General features: G+C 32.8%; 1 protein-coding gene and 1 long non-coding RNA gene across 3 annotated transcripts; one reads left to right on the top strand and one right to left on the bottom strand.

Moving 5' to 3' along the window:
* Positions 1-9,288: 9,288 nt before the first annotated feature.
* Positions 9,289-12,409, bottom strand: LOC121122776 (uncharacterized). 2 transcript variants are annotated; one of them, XM_040717817.2, is made up of 4 exons: positions 12,052-12,409; positions 11,736-11,933; positions 11,454-11,663; positions 9,289-11,220 (listed from the first exon to the last, which is right to left on the bottom strand). In XM_040717817.2, exons 3-4 carry the CDS (start codon positions 11,658-11,660, stop codon positions 10,105-10,107), a joined length of 1,323 nt encoding a protein of 440 aa, XP_040573751.1. In that variant the 5' UTR covers positions 11,661-11,663; positions 11,736-11,933; positions 12,052-12,409; the 3' UTR covers positions 9,289-10,104. The 2 variants fall into 2 exon arrangements, with proteins under 2 accessions (XP_040573751.1, XP_040573752.1); XM_040717818.2 differs by lacking the exon at positions 11,736-11,933 and having other exon boundaries at positions 12,052-12,197.
* Positions 12,410-12,738: 329 nt separating this feature from the next.
* On the top strand, positions 12,739-15,192 carry LOC121122777 (uncharacterized). Its single transcript, XR_005865848.2, has 2 exons — positions 12,739-13,032; positions 13,102-15,192. It is a non-coding gene; the product is annotated as an uncharacterized lncRNA (long non-coding RNA).
* The last annotated feature ends 84 nt before the right edge of the window (positions 15,193-15,276 follow it).

Raw genomic sequence — 15,276 nt, 5'->3', positions numbered from 1 at the left:
TATTATCTCTTCAAGAATAAAGGAATAACGATAACAGCTTTGGAAAATAAAAACACTGTTCAGGTTGCAATTTAAAAAAATATCATACTCGTTCAATTTCATATTTTTAACAACTCTAGCAATTAGTGAATTCATCTTTAAAAATACTTTCAAAATGACTTATGGAATTGGAATAAGGAGTTGTTATTCAACTCAATTTTTGTATATATGAGTATATAAAGGAGCCCCTCCTCTGTTTTCATCCGTTCCCTCTTTTATATTAAACTGGTGCCGGGATTGAGCTGAGGGCTGGTTTTATTGTGAGCGGGAACAATGATAAAAATAAAATAAAAAAATCCCTTTTCTTATTTAAATTTAATTTCACATATAGACTTAGAAATACTGGGTTTATATACTTATATATATGCTAAATAATTTCGTGCAGGGCCCTATTTCTTACATAAAATGTGCAACCTTGGACTAGTACCTCCAATATTAAAACTTCCTTAGATATAATTATTCAAATTTCACTTTAAAATATACACCGAAACAATCCTTCAATTTAAAAAAAGAGCTATACGTGAATTTGGTGCTACATTAACTCATCTTTGTGTAAATGTACAGGGTTCGGAAGCAAAACATGGACTGTAATTAAATGCTAATTATGTAATTAAAATAGAGAGGTATTGTGATTTTTTCCTGCATATTCCGAATCTCCTGTCCTTTCTGCATTAGTAAATAATAATAAACATTTCTCAAATCTTTCATCATGAGTGAACAAGAAGAAAAAAGGATCTCAGACCTTCTGGATGCCAAAATTAAGGTGGCACCTTGAAAACAAACTTGAAACAGGATTCAGAGTTTCTAGGGACCTGAAGAAAAAGATCAAGGAGGACACCACAAAATCCATGAATTGCATCTCTAACGAGTTTGATGTGGAGAGGGGACATTCAGGAGGGCTATGAAGGAGGACTTGGGGTTGTCCTCTTACACAAGGACCCCACGCCACCTGTTGACTGACACTCTGAAGGAAAGGAGACTGCAGAGGTGCAAGAAAGTTCGTGCGTGGATCAAGGCAAATGGGTCCACATTAAAAAATTTCTCTTACGAGAAGATTTTCACCGTGGACCAGGTCTACACACGTCGGAACGACTGTTAGCGGGGGATCACCAGAAGAGGTCCAGGGGGTGTTCCGTACAAAATATCCGGCCAAATAATGGTCCTGGCGTCCGACGCCAAGAAAATGCCTCCCTTCTTTTTTAAGGCTGGGGAGAAAATCGGCCAGGAGGCCTACTACAAGGTGCTGAGGCTCACCATACTGACATGGCTCAAGGACACCTAGCCAGAAGACAACTATGTTTGGACCAAAGATGGCGCAACCTTACACACATCGGCCAAATGCCAGAAGTTCTACGCCGACAAAATGGCGGATTTTTGGCACAAGGACATTTGGCCTTGGGTTTGAACCCGTTGGACTTGCTGTGTGGGGCACTTTGGAGAGGGAGACTAACCGGACACTCGAACGTAGACTCCCTAAAGGCTGTCATTGTGTAATAGTAGAACGGCTTGTCCGAATAGTTCATAATCAACTCCTGCAAGGCTTTCCGCCGCCGTATGGAGGCTGTAATTGCTGCTGAGGGCAGCCATATTGAGTGAGCATGTTCACAAAGGTCGTATCTCAAAGTTTTGTAAAAAAAAATTTCAAAATTATTTTTCAAAAAATAAAATTCTCCACGTTTTGCTTCCGAACTCTGTATTTGGCATAAAATTGTATATTGCAATATATTTGATAGGCTAGAATATAACAAATAACTTTTTGTCAAACATGAGTTATCACTCTGATTGATATGTAATAATGAATGATTGGATAACTAGAAGGGGGGGGGGGCATATTTTGAAAACTGCCGACACGACTTTATCACAGAATCAAAACTTGAACTTAACTTGGACACAAAAGTCATTTCAATTTTTCAACAGCTATTTTTATAGTGTATTTTGTTGTCAGCTGTCGATTATTCTGCCCCCCCCCTAATTAATGTTCAAAACGTTGATTGGTTAAATTTGAATTAGCTTTTGCTCACCTGTAAACAATTATTGAATACTGTTTGCATAGTTAGGAAGAATTGGGTAATTACCAACTAACTTTACTGAAGAAGCTAGGGGGCTAGCGTTTTGGAATCAGAAAAAAAAACATGGACGTTCCTATCAAGCCCACACGGGATTTGAAGAAAAGCTACAATCAGGAGCAACCCGTTTTGCATTTTAATAAAAGCTGATACTTGTGAGTAAGAAGAATTGGCAAATGAAAGATATAAATATCATTAACCGCATACCTCATGGCGATTAAAATGAAAAATACCAAGGTATGGAGTTTATTCGATAATACTTTCCTGAGAGAGTCTATGAAATATGGATTGGGAAAGGAAATTTCTTTATAAGTCTCAATAGCATCCCTTTTGAGGTAGTGGAAACGCCTCTAATATTTCAAGGTCATTTGGGTTTTTTTAACTTGTTTTTAGTTTGTTGTAGTGTTTCATAACTAATTTTTTTAAATTCAAATATGAAAATGTGAATTTGAAATAAAGGGATATAAATAAAAAAAGTACCAAACTGATTTTGGCTTTTTTTCTTTTTCTTTACGGAGGAGAAATTCGGAATGAACTAGCTCATTTCTTTTATAGTATATGATTCCTAAATTTCTCTGTGGTAAAAAAAAGTGCTTTAAAACTTTGTATTTCAGCCAAATGAAGAGTATGCCTCAATGCAAAGAATACAGTTAATATATTATGTACATTTTTTCCCCTTATTTTTTTTCCTTTTGAACAAACAATATGCATTTGCACTGCATTTCTAAGCCTATGCACTTCTTTTTTTTTGTTTTTTTGGATAAACTCATATATTATTTTAATAAAGAATAAATGCATATCCCAAGTAAACTTATTGGTAAATTAATTAAGGCAAAACATATGAATTAAATAAATGCATACACTGAGAAGGATAAGGAATTCAACTCAGGTATTTATCTATGCCTACGTTGAATTCTTCAATAGTGTCTTTACATTAGAGCAACAGTCAAGATTAAAGCTTTAAAAAAGTGGCAAAGCGCATCTGTAGGTACACCCCCATTTCTAAAAAAAAATATTATTTAATTTTGTATTTTTAATAAAGGGTCACTTGGCAAATCTTGCGTTTTTCAAAAAGTTATTTGTCAAATTTGTTCTTTTATAGAAAAAAAGTTATTAAAAATATACTTTCTTTCACAATCGCCAAAGATTTGTCAAAAAAAAAAAAAACATCTTCCCTTCCCCTCCCAAAAAAAAAATAATAATAATCCTAGTAATGTCCCTGCATTAAGTCTAGAACTGTTTTGAAGTCCCCGTAGAAATGCTGTATTTTCAATACTTAAATCGGGAAAATCAATAACATATCGTTTATAATTAATGTAGATGAATTCTTAATCTTTCACCCAGTTAAAAAACAAATAATAATACGTTGCTTCGTTTAACGGCGCCATTTGCTGGAAAATAAGTCACCTTCGAAATCCCGAATAAGGTTGAATACATTAAATAAAATGTATAATGCACGAGAATAAATTTATTTAGTTAGTATTTTTTAAAGTTTCCAATCAATTTGTTGATGCGAGATCCATAAATTTTGATCCAATATCTTTATTATGGTGCAATATGAGAGTACTTTGCCTTATTACTATTATTATTTATTTTTTTCAATTGCAGGTATTAAAAAGTAAAATCTTATGCGCCATACTGTATTCTGTAATTTCTGAAAATTTCATTCAATTCTCGTGATGTTTAAGAAAGTTGTGTTGTTTTATTGAAATATCATATTTTATTAGATCACAGATTTTGGTGTAGGTTATAACTTATAACATAAACAGTAGGGAAAAATGGGATGAAATCCCAATGATAAATTGATCAAGACTTCCTTAATATTGATGCTAGAGACATTCAAATTAAATTTTCTAGTAAAAAGCAAACATTCCTTAATTTGGGGAGGGATGCAGCCCCTTCAGCCCACTCCCTGTGAACGCTTAAATTTCAAATAGATAGGAAATTTTTTTGAGCTATCGACAGGGGATTGAAATATTCATCCTCATTTCTTATACTTCATTTTTTTAGAATATGTATATTAGTGGATATCACGGGAACCCAAAATTGAGCTATCACGCATTCTGACCCCTCATAAGTTGCAATAGGTATATAGAAATCCGTTTACTTAAAAAAATCCCGGAGAAAAAAAATTACTCCCCTCCCTCTTTGTCCAGAAAGGTTTTTGTATGAAATAAACTTTTTTTTCCTTATTTATAAAAAAGTTTTATGTGCTTTAAAAAAATGATATTGCACAATATGTAATTTTTTGCTAAAGTTAAATCCCTTACTTCTACAGCGAAATAAACGTTGCACGCCCCCGGATTTAGTGCGATAATGGACGAAAAGATAAAAATTGCTTATAAAAAGGAGAACATTCTGGCAATTTCTTATTTTTTTAATTCTATTTAAGTTAGTATATAATAATGTGGATAATTATCCTTAATCTTTGCTGAATGCTATTTTTAAATATATTATATGTGAATATATCAAACTGGGTACTGACACTTAGTTTTAAATTTCCTTAGTTTACTTCTTGATTTTAAAGTTTGACAAAATGTATCCGTAAACATTACAGGAAGCCTCTGAAACTAGTTTCACTGCCCTTTCTCCAGATTGGAAATGCCCTGGATATTTCTCCAATTTCAAATGCTCATTCTTTGCTTTCATAAGTTCTTTATCTGACCAATATTGTAAGATTGGAGGAACTGAAATTACTATCTTAAACCAATCAATCATATTCATGAAATGATTTGATTCATTGTTTATTTTATTAGGAATTGCCTATGGGGGCTGCTACTATGTACTACTCAGCAAATAGAGTTGGAAAGCTTAATAATGTAATATCAAAGAAAAATGCAGATTAGGTTATATTTTTCATAACAAAACAAATATCATTGCAAAGGTTTATTAATGTTTTGGAACGACGTTGCTCAATGGATATGGATTGCACTTGGGAACAAATATTATCTCGAGCTTAATGTACTTAGATTCATGAGCGGTCGTTCCTAGAGAAAGAAATATACTTATTGTAAAATGATTTTAAAGAAGATTACTAGGTCAGATGGAGTAAATGCAAAAAGTAAGCTACATTTTTACTTTCCTGACTTTATAATTGATCTTATTTCACAAAACGTTTTCAAAATATTCAAATTTAGAAAGAAAAAAATATTATATTTAGTGGGCGACAAATTATTATTACCACTATTATATACTATTATTTTTTATTATTCCAGGTCCATCTAACTATTATTACATGAATAAATACATATTTTGTACTTCCTTTGATAATTATAATTAATGTCCTATTTTAAGCCAAATATTCAAGAAACATTAATTTTTATATACATTAATTACATAATATAATAATAAATCCATAAAATATATTAATCTTTCCAAATCCAAATCTCACTTTTTTACCTATTGACATAAAAAAATTCATATAATTATGGTAATAAATAAGTATTATTAAAATAAACATTTTAAAAAATGATAGAAATGTATATGTACCAAATATTAAAATTATTTTAATCCTGAAATTTATAGAAAAAACTGCCCTTTCCTTCAACAAGAAAAAATATTTGAAACGCCCTCTCCAATTTTTGTGTTTTGGTCAATTATTTCTGTCTTTTTTCGACGGTATTTTTTCGACACATTATCATTATACTCTATGTATTTTATCTCTATGGTTCGATCAACCTCATAATTCCAAAAACATAATATATATGACTAAAATATATATAACAGTCATTGTATATATTTATGAGAAATAATTATTTTAAAAGCACGCAACCTTTTAAGTAAATACTCTTAGACACCATAAACCGGCCCCAGGGTAGAGTTTTGCAATTAAAATCTTATATTCGAAAATGTCAAAGCCTTTCCCAGAAACAGAAAAATGTCATAAATGATGTTAAAATATTTACATTCAATATCTAATTCCACCTATTCCAATTTTCATGTAAACTATGCAATTTTACATATACGTTGTAGGAGGATAACGACTAATTCCACTCCCATCCTCTTTCTTTATCTTACTATAATTCATAGAGTTAAAAACTTTTTGATCCTCCAAAAAAATTTAAGTCCCTCTTATTTGCTATCCACCTCTTATGCAATAATATAAATTTTTCATGATCTGAATCTACAGCTTCTGTTGCTAAATCATCGACATTGCAGGAATTAAATACAAACTTGAGCTATTCAACTTTGAAAAAGTCGGTGTCGAACTCCTCTATAAGCACCACTTCTTATAGCCCATTTACATGTTGGAGTGCAGTAACTTGAGGTAAATTTATTAAAAAAACTTCAGCTTATCAAAAAATTTAAAATTAATGAAGAAATTACAAGGACGATATTTGCTACGAATGTACCTTTTCGCCTTCTTGAGCAATCTCAGTTCTGCAAAATGGTTCAACCCCTCAGACTAGGCTATAATCCTCCGCCCAAAAAATATATTGCTGATAAGTATTTGGAGTGGTTCTATGAAGAGGAATATAAAAAATGTACAGATATTCTGAATAATGAACCAGTATGTCTTTCCATCGATGGTTGGTCGAACATCCATAAAGATCATATAATATATATCCCGAACAAAATCCACTAGTAATTTTTTCTTACTTGACACGATAGACATCAGGGAAACAACACACCGCTGAATATCTCCTGCATTTGTTCAAAATTCAATAAAAAAAGGCTAAACATGATTCAATCGTCATGTAGGAAGTGTTGTATGGGACAATACAGCTTAAATTCTGCAAAATATTCAAATATCTTTGAATAACCATAATGTTTGGATAGATTTAACATTAACAAATGCAAATCAGATCATATTAAGTGCTTATGGGTAGTGGTTCCCAAACAGTGTGTCTTTAGGCAAGTTCAAGCGTGTCGCACGATTTGTGATAATTATACATTATTTGCAATAGCTTATAATATTCCGAATTATTGGTTTAATTGAAATAGTTATGTAAATAAATTTCGATTTGTTGTTTGGTGTGCCTTGGGCACGAAAATTTTGGGAACCACTCTCATAGGGGAAATGTTATTAAGAGGTTTTGTACACTATCATCCAGTTAAGTCGGATAATTAGTTTGAGGTTGAACACAGGGTTCTCAAATTTTTGAACTTATGCTTGCGTGAGATTTTGAGATCTTACCAGGTATGCGCCTATGCAATGAGACTCTTTTTTTTTTAAACGTTTATTGTGAAAAAATGGTTACAAATTTAATTTTTAAAGTATGCACCTTCGCTAGCTACACATTTTCCCCATCTTTTAGGTAATTTATGGATGTTGTTACAAAAAAAAATTATTCTTCTGTGGCTGCAAACCAGCCATCAATCCCTTTTTTGGCTTCAGCGTGAGAATCGAAGCGTAAATCATTGAGTGTGTAGCCCATCGATGCAAACAAGTGATAATGGGAAGGCTCCATTTCTGGTAAGTAAGCCGGATGAGCAAGAGGCTCCCAATTGTACGATTCAACAAGCTGGTGGGGGCTATAGTGTGATGCAGTGGTTCGTTGTCATAAAGGAAAATTACCTTGTGTTGCCTGGCTTTATATTTTGGACGTTTTTGGCATATAGCATGGTTTAAATCGGGCAATTTTTATTGGTAGCGATCACCATTAACGGTTTGATCGGGATTTAAAAAGTCATATTATATGAAACCACACTGGTCCCAGAAAAGAACACGCTCTGCATTTCTCACTTCAAAATCACCACTTAGGAATTTTTCAAACCACCTGAAGCACTGTGCTCTGCTTAGAACATGTCTATTGAAAGCCTCCACAAGCATTTGATGAGCTTGAGAAGCGTTTTTCTTCAATTGGTAACAGAAAATCAATGATGTCTGCACATCATAGTTTATAGGCACAAAATTAGACATTTTTACAAGCGAAAAAAGTGCGTTGTTGAATTAAACTATACAAACAATGAATTAAATATTGTCAAAATAAGGATTTATATTTTTGGACCGGTTTATAATGTCTAACTGGCGATACCTAGGGACCAATAGCCGAAAGTCTCATGTCACAGGCGCATACCTAGTATGTCAATTTACTATATAAAAATATCCGAAAATCATATTCAGTTAATAAAATTCGTTTACAAAAAAGAAAAATTTATCTTCCAACGTCATCTCTAAACATGAAGGAGCTGGCGGTGTCTTTGAGGGAACTGATAGTCTTCTTAGGGTAGCCAGCCACATGAGAGGCAAATTTGTCAACAGAAGACAGCAGAGCCAAAAATAAAGCTTAGAAAAAGAGATTCTAGCTTATCTTCAACTGTCTTTTCTTACAATCTTTTCAATATTCTTTAATTCTCAAATTTTTTGATGTTACCTTATAGGATGCAGAATCGGAAAAAGTGTTATGTATTGTCTTTTATTTACTTTTAAATCATGACGTAGGGATTTGTTTTAAATAGATAGGTAGGTACCTTGTGTTTTACGAGTTTGTATATTTTAATACTCAAATGTATGTACGTCCTTTTAAATGTAATCCCTTACAGAATATATGTTTTAGTGTATGATTGTACCCCCAATCCAAAGGTGTTCTTATTGACTTTACTCCGGTCCGTTGCTTCCGTCTGTAAGTGGTGTTCGTGGAACATTACAAAAAGTCATATAAATGATCGAAGATTCGAGCGATTTTAGCGCTGTTCTTAAATGGGAAGCATGCTCTCGCTCGTTAATCAAAACAATGAGTGCCACTCCCTAATGCTTTGAACATGGCTGATGAATCATCAGCCATGTTCAAAGTGATGATTGAGACGGTAGTCAGCACAGTCATTATATGTACGAACTGAGTCAAATGGATTTGGAACATAGAGAATATGTATATTTAGAATTATCTATGATTTAGCATAGCAAATTGTCAAATAACTGTATTTTGAGCTGGTACATAGAAACAAAATTTAAATTCTCAGTCCCTAAAATACGAAAATTAATCAAAAATACATAGAAACAATTTAGTTTAACTACACACTATCAATTATAAATTATACTTAGTTGATAAATTGGAATCATACTTGTGATCCTCGCTCTGAATCAAACTATTTGATTCATGCGATTCCAAATTCATTACACTCCATATGCAAACCCACTCAATTCTACCAATTCTATGAAACAATCATATTAATATTGAAAGATCAATCGAGAAATAATATTAAATATAAATTATTTAATTAAGCTTAGGCGAGGGTGAGATTAAATGTTACAAAAAATCAATATTTTATTTAAACTGTCATAACTTTCACAATTTTAAATATAATTCAACGCCGCGGCAACATGACATAGAAAAGAAAAAATAATTCGAAAGTATTTTTGATGTAGCGCAATTATTAATAGCCACTTTTTGATGTTTTCGAAACTACCCAAAAGTAGGATACTTGATACACCTGGAGGATACATGATACAGGGTAGAAGGAGTCATGTTACAACAGAAGGAAACATGCAACAGCCATTTGTAATATTCAAACATTCATTTTTTTTTTAATTAAATAAAATATATGTATATCTATCATGATAAATAAAAAATCTAACCCAGGGGAGGTTGTTCAAAAACAAAAAAATGTTTTGTCCTCTGGGTTGAACTCATTATTTTTCTGATAAGGAGACAAAGAATTTTGTCAATTCTGACTGATGCAACTTCATCTATAACTTTTTTAACAAAATAGTTTTGAACCTTATTACTTTAAAAAAAACAAAAAAACTCAACTTCCACATCATCATTATCCTTCTCACCACTGTCAATACCAACAAAATATATTTTCTTCATGTCCATTCCCACCTCATATTTCCGGAGCACAAAATCTCCCATCTGAGCATTAGGTCTACCCACTGAAAAAAAGTCGGCAATATCTGTGTCTGAATCCTCCATAGGTTAATCTTCGTCAAAAGTATACCCTATATCAGGAAACAACATCCTTTTCGAAATGCCTTCCCTTTCTTCCTCCTTTTTTTCGTTTCTTTCCTTGGCTTAGCATTTGGAAACCCTTTAAAATCCCTATGACTAACAAACCCCTACGATGTGACGCCATCTGACGTACTAGCATCAGTCAATTCAACAAACGCTGCCCTCTCCGAATTAGTTTCAGAGGCAGATTGTTGAGGGCATATTGGTCTATCTGAAACTTCGGACAGAGCAAAGTCGACATCTGTAAAAATATTTGGGTTTAAAGGGCAAATTCCAGCCGCTTCGAAGCCTCTAATAATATTCCGAGGAGTTGCAGCGCTTATGAAAGCGGAACCCATTAACGATGCCATATCATAGATAGTGGCAGATTGATGGTTATGGTCTCTCCCCCACGAATATAGGAGGGCATCAAAGGTGCATTTAGCAGGCCCAAAAATAGTTCTGTCAAGAGGCTGCGTCTTGTTGCTTGAATGCTGCGGTATTGTCAGTAAATGTACATTATTGTTTTTAGCATAGTCGAGGACTGAAAAGCTAAGGTGGCTTTCATGGTTGTCAAGTACTAGAAGAACTGGGTCTTCAACAGTCGGCATCGAATATTTCACAAAGTGTTTTATTACTAATATAAAGTTGGACGCGGTCATCCATCCTGAGGTATGCGCAAGACCCAATGAGCCTGGAGGCGCACCGACAAGCATGCGAGGTTTATAATTGACCCGTGGAAAAACGAATGCAGGCGGAATTGTTTTTCCGGACGCACATACAATGCCTACTAACGTGACAAGCACCCCATTCTCGGCAGACGTTGTCTGGCCAACTTGCTTCTTTCCTCTCTCGGCAAACACTGCACGGGTATTTTGTACGGTAGAGAAACCGGATTCATCCAAGTTATAGACTCGATGAGACGGAAATTTATATTTGCCAAAGACATCATTCAAGAGTTCAAAAAACTTGGCTATATTGTACCGAGTAAATGCTGAAGCCCTCGCTATTGACGTTTTTTCAGGCTTCCACAAGCTTAAAACCGCATGTCGAGAGCGAAAACCCTGAAGCCATTTCACTCCAGCCATTTCCTCAGCTTCCCACTTTGGAGGGACTTTCAAATTATTGGCCCTTGCAGTCGCGTAGGCCAGCTTCCGTAAGTCAATGGGGGTGAGACAATAGAATAATTCACTGCACCGCAGAATGTACTTCACAATGTCTTCCTCTTGGTCCATGCTGAAAATCTGAAAAAGAAAAAATTACATACGTTAACAATTTAATTAATATTATTTAAAACTAGAAAAGTCTGTGACCCATATCCTACACCGCAGCTCACAAATACCAGCATAGGGTAGAATACTTGAAAATTGGAAATTTACCCAGTTAATTCCAACCCCAAAGACACCTCCCCAATCCAAAACGTACATCAAATAATGGTTGTCAACCAGAATTCTTTAAAAAGTTGTAAAGTGCTTACCATTTTGTTCTTGTAAGATGTTTCAAGATGTGCTTCGTTGTTTTGTTTGTAGGCGTCGATCTTACGTTTCAATGTCTGGTGAGACATGTTGAACTCTTCAGCTACTTTCCTCATCGATTTAACAACATCATATCGCTGAACTGCGGCTAGGAGAACGTTGTGAGGTAAAGTCTCACGTTCTGTTTTTCTAACATATTTTTGAGGCATTTTCTGTAAAAAATTAGAAGTTACAATTACATTACAATTTGTAAGTCTAGTAGAAATCTAAGTAACAAAATATACCTAGCTAGGGCAAAAATAGGGGCTCCCTTTTCTAAATTAATGTAGATTTATCTTAAACAGTTTCCTATGTTCAAACGTGTGTTATGAAGGAGACTTGTTACAATGTGGTCCAGGTATCCTCCATTTCAAAAATGGGGTGTAACAAGTCTCCTCCAGAGTGTTGAAATCAGAATAAATGATGTCAACTCAATATTGAAACTAAAAATATATTTAAAGCATGTTAATTAAATGAAAAACATGCTAGACTATGACATTTAATAAAACTAAATTAAATTTGCATGTTTTATAATAGAAATATATATTAATAAACACTTACCTAATAATATGTTTCCTCTCTCTAGTCTTAGTGTCAAAAATTTCAATGTCGAAATCCTCTATAACTGTAAGGATTAGACAAGCCATGTCTTAACTTGAATTGATAAACAAAGGAAGACATTCACTTGTATTAGAACAGGGTGGTTTGATAACTTTACATTTTGAAGGCATTGGCAATGTAACATGTCTCCTCAGTAACAAGTATCTCACTCTCCCCTACTTCTTTTTATTAATCTTGTTTAAACATTAATTGAATTAAATGTTTTTATTTTCAAAGGGCAAATTTATCAGTTTCAATAATTAATTTAATTAATTTTTGAACATTTACGTTAGAAAACCCTTTAGTATAAATCGACTTTGATTCATTTTGAGTCGTAAATATGTAGTGAATCCCTCATTTTTGGATCAAGATGGAGATTTTAAATATTATTTCAAATTTCAGAGTTGATTGAAATATCACGTGATGTTGATATAAAATTACAACTACGACAAATATTACAGCTCTTTCATTGTACAAAGCTCATATTAGTTTTCCAAATGGAATTTATCATCGAAAATGATATTTTTCGCCCCAGGTTGCGTGATTGGAGTTTGTGCTCCTACAGATCAATGCTGAGACTATAAAGTGACATACACTTTTTTTTTCATTTTCGTAACCCTTGGACGCGTGTAGGTTTGAATTTCAATTATTATTAATCAGTAGATGGAAAGAGAAGAAATTCGTAGAAACTGCGCGGAAAGATATTTAATTCATAGTGATTTGGATGGATCTTTCGTACGAAGAATTTGGAATTTTGGATACGCATCCACAATCCTTCCCCTTCCTAGGAATTCATATTTTTTAATTTGGATTACCAATACGTCTTCTGATCATCTCTTTAAATTCATGTTGAAGGGGTCTCGCCACTTTGTGCCTCACTCAGTGGATATCACCTCTTCTAATGGAAGAATTCTTCATTGTGAAGATGCCCTTTACATCAAGGTTTGTGATAGTAACTTCTAACCTCGTAAATCATTGCCTCTATGCTCAAGAATACATAAATATCTCCAGATTTTCTACAGAATCATCGCATACTTCTACATATAAGAACTATTACTATGGAGTTTCATAAAATGAGAAAATAATAGACTGAAAGATCCAGTGAGGAACAAAGAGAGTTTTCATTCTCCATCCACTGCCTGTTCATTGAAGTTTCTCTTCAAGTCATCTCTGCTTCGTCTCCTATTTTGAGTAGTAGGGAAAAAAATCTGAATTCAGCTCCTAATCTAGATAGGTGGGTGAAAACTAACAAAATTTCAAACTCATACCGAGAAAGGTTCTCAATTTCATTTATTTATAGTGGGTTGGGCTAAAACATTGAAAAAAAGCTTTTTACAATCACATCCACAAACTTTAATGTGACATAACTGAATTCAGTTTCGATTCCTCCCACCCAAGTTTATTTTCGTTAAACAAGTAGAATCATATAATAATTAAATATTATCAAATTAAAATCCACTTATAAATAGTGATAAAAATACTTCCAGCACACACACTTCTAGTGTAATAATATACACTCGCAAGAAAAGAATTATATAAAATACAAAAAAAAAAAATTAAATAGTCAAATTAATAACACAATTTAATAATAAATACAATAACCCGAAGGCATTGATGAAATGTAATTTCATGTCATTGAAAGCTATAAATCAATGTGGCATCACAATACAATTCATTATCGTCATTCTAGGGTGAATTACTATTGTTAATTTGACTATATTGAGACGTTTCAATTGTCCTAGGTATCTTCTATTCGCATGTTCATATAGCAAGCTTATTGTACTCCTTATTAAGTTTAAAAACTCCTTAATGGTCAATTAGATACGTTGATTATTTAGTTGTCGACCTAAAAATGTTTAAATTACACTCATCAAAAGTCTAGACTCTAGATCCTTGTATTAAGTGTAAGATGATGTTCATATGATGCGAATGTTCAACTGATGTAGCACTTCAGAATGATTACCAAGAGTGTGCACATTTGACGGCAATCCAGATAACCGGTTTAGGGAAAAACTGTTTCATTGATAAGTATCCTTGATGTACACAACGCAGAAATAACTCATCCCAATCACATTGACATCATTTCCATTTATAAATTGGAGTTTGTAATGTATGGTCTTTATGGATAATTATATAATCTGGACACTTTAAGCATCACCCCTGAATAGTGATTTTTTTTATTACTTGTGACTCTCTTATGTGATAGGAAAACAAGTGGAAGATGATTCTAGACTTTTAAAAGATAACATGCTTTATAGTTTTTTCTGCAAAACATATTATATTCTGATATAGCATATAAATAGTTATTGTATCTTGTATCAAATCATCCTATACTTACATATACTATTGAACTGAAGAATTACACTAAGAAAAATATAATAGAAGATATAGTGAGGAACAAAGAAAGTTATATTCTCATCTTCCGCTCACAGCTCCTTCATTAAAACTCTAGTATTCAATCCTCTTAAAGTCAACTCCGCTTTAACTTCTTAAAAGTAAACTCTTTCCATGATAAGAATTCTTGAATTTCTTTAATGCATATGACTCGCGAATCATTACTGAATATGATATCATAAATATCAATTCTGTTTATAAGTTTGAATTCGTCCTGTACTACCAATATGGAGAATTATACATCTTGAACACTGTTATATTTAACTTTTTTGTCTTAGGAAAACAAGTAATATATTATTTTAAACTCTCAAAGATAATATGCTCCTCTTTTCTCCATATTTTGGTCTGCAATACAATATTCTATTATGATATTACATATAAATAGTTATTGGAAACAGTTAAGTGATTATGTGTTTTAAAAAATATAAGTAACTTTTGTAGATTTTTATTGGAATGTCTAAATGTCATTACAATTCCTAAACTTATTGACTCAGGAATCCTCTTTTAAATTGATTACCCTCTCGAAGATCTAAGATCTTTACACAAATGAATAAAATACTAAATATGTACCATACGAGCTAATTATAAGTTTTTTGATTAAAGACAATATTTAAAATGTATCAAAATATTTATACAATTGTCTGACTATTAATTGCACAAATAAAAATAATTAGAAGATCAATGATATACTTCTAAATTTAAATTCTATATTTATGAGTTCTACGTTATTTTATTTTTTTTATCTTATTGGTTCATTCGGTTTTATTATGGACATGCAAATACTATTTCGTT

The sequence above is a fragment of the Lepeophtheirus salmonis genome, chromosome 8 (assembly GCF_016086655.4).
Source record: "Lepeophtheirus salmonis chromosome 8, UVic_Lsal_1.4, whole genome shotgun sequence".
Taxonomy (NCBI): Eukaryota; Metazoa; Arthropoda; class Copepoda; order Siphonostomatoida; family Caligidae; genus Lepeophtheirus; species Lepeophtheirus salmonis.
Note: the sequence above shows the minus strand (reverse complement) of the source record. Positions and strands in the feature narration are given on the sequence as shown.

Coding starts and splice junctions, on each gene's coding strand:
- LOC121122776 (XM_040717817.2), bottom strand. CDS start 11,660: ATGCCTCAAAAATATGTTAGAAAAACAGAACGTGAGACTTTACCTCAC. Junction 11,221..11,453: donor CATCTTACAAGAACAAAATG/GTAAGCACTTTA, acceptor TTTCTTTTTCAG/ATTTTCAGCATGGACCAAGA.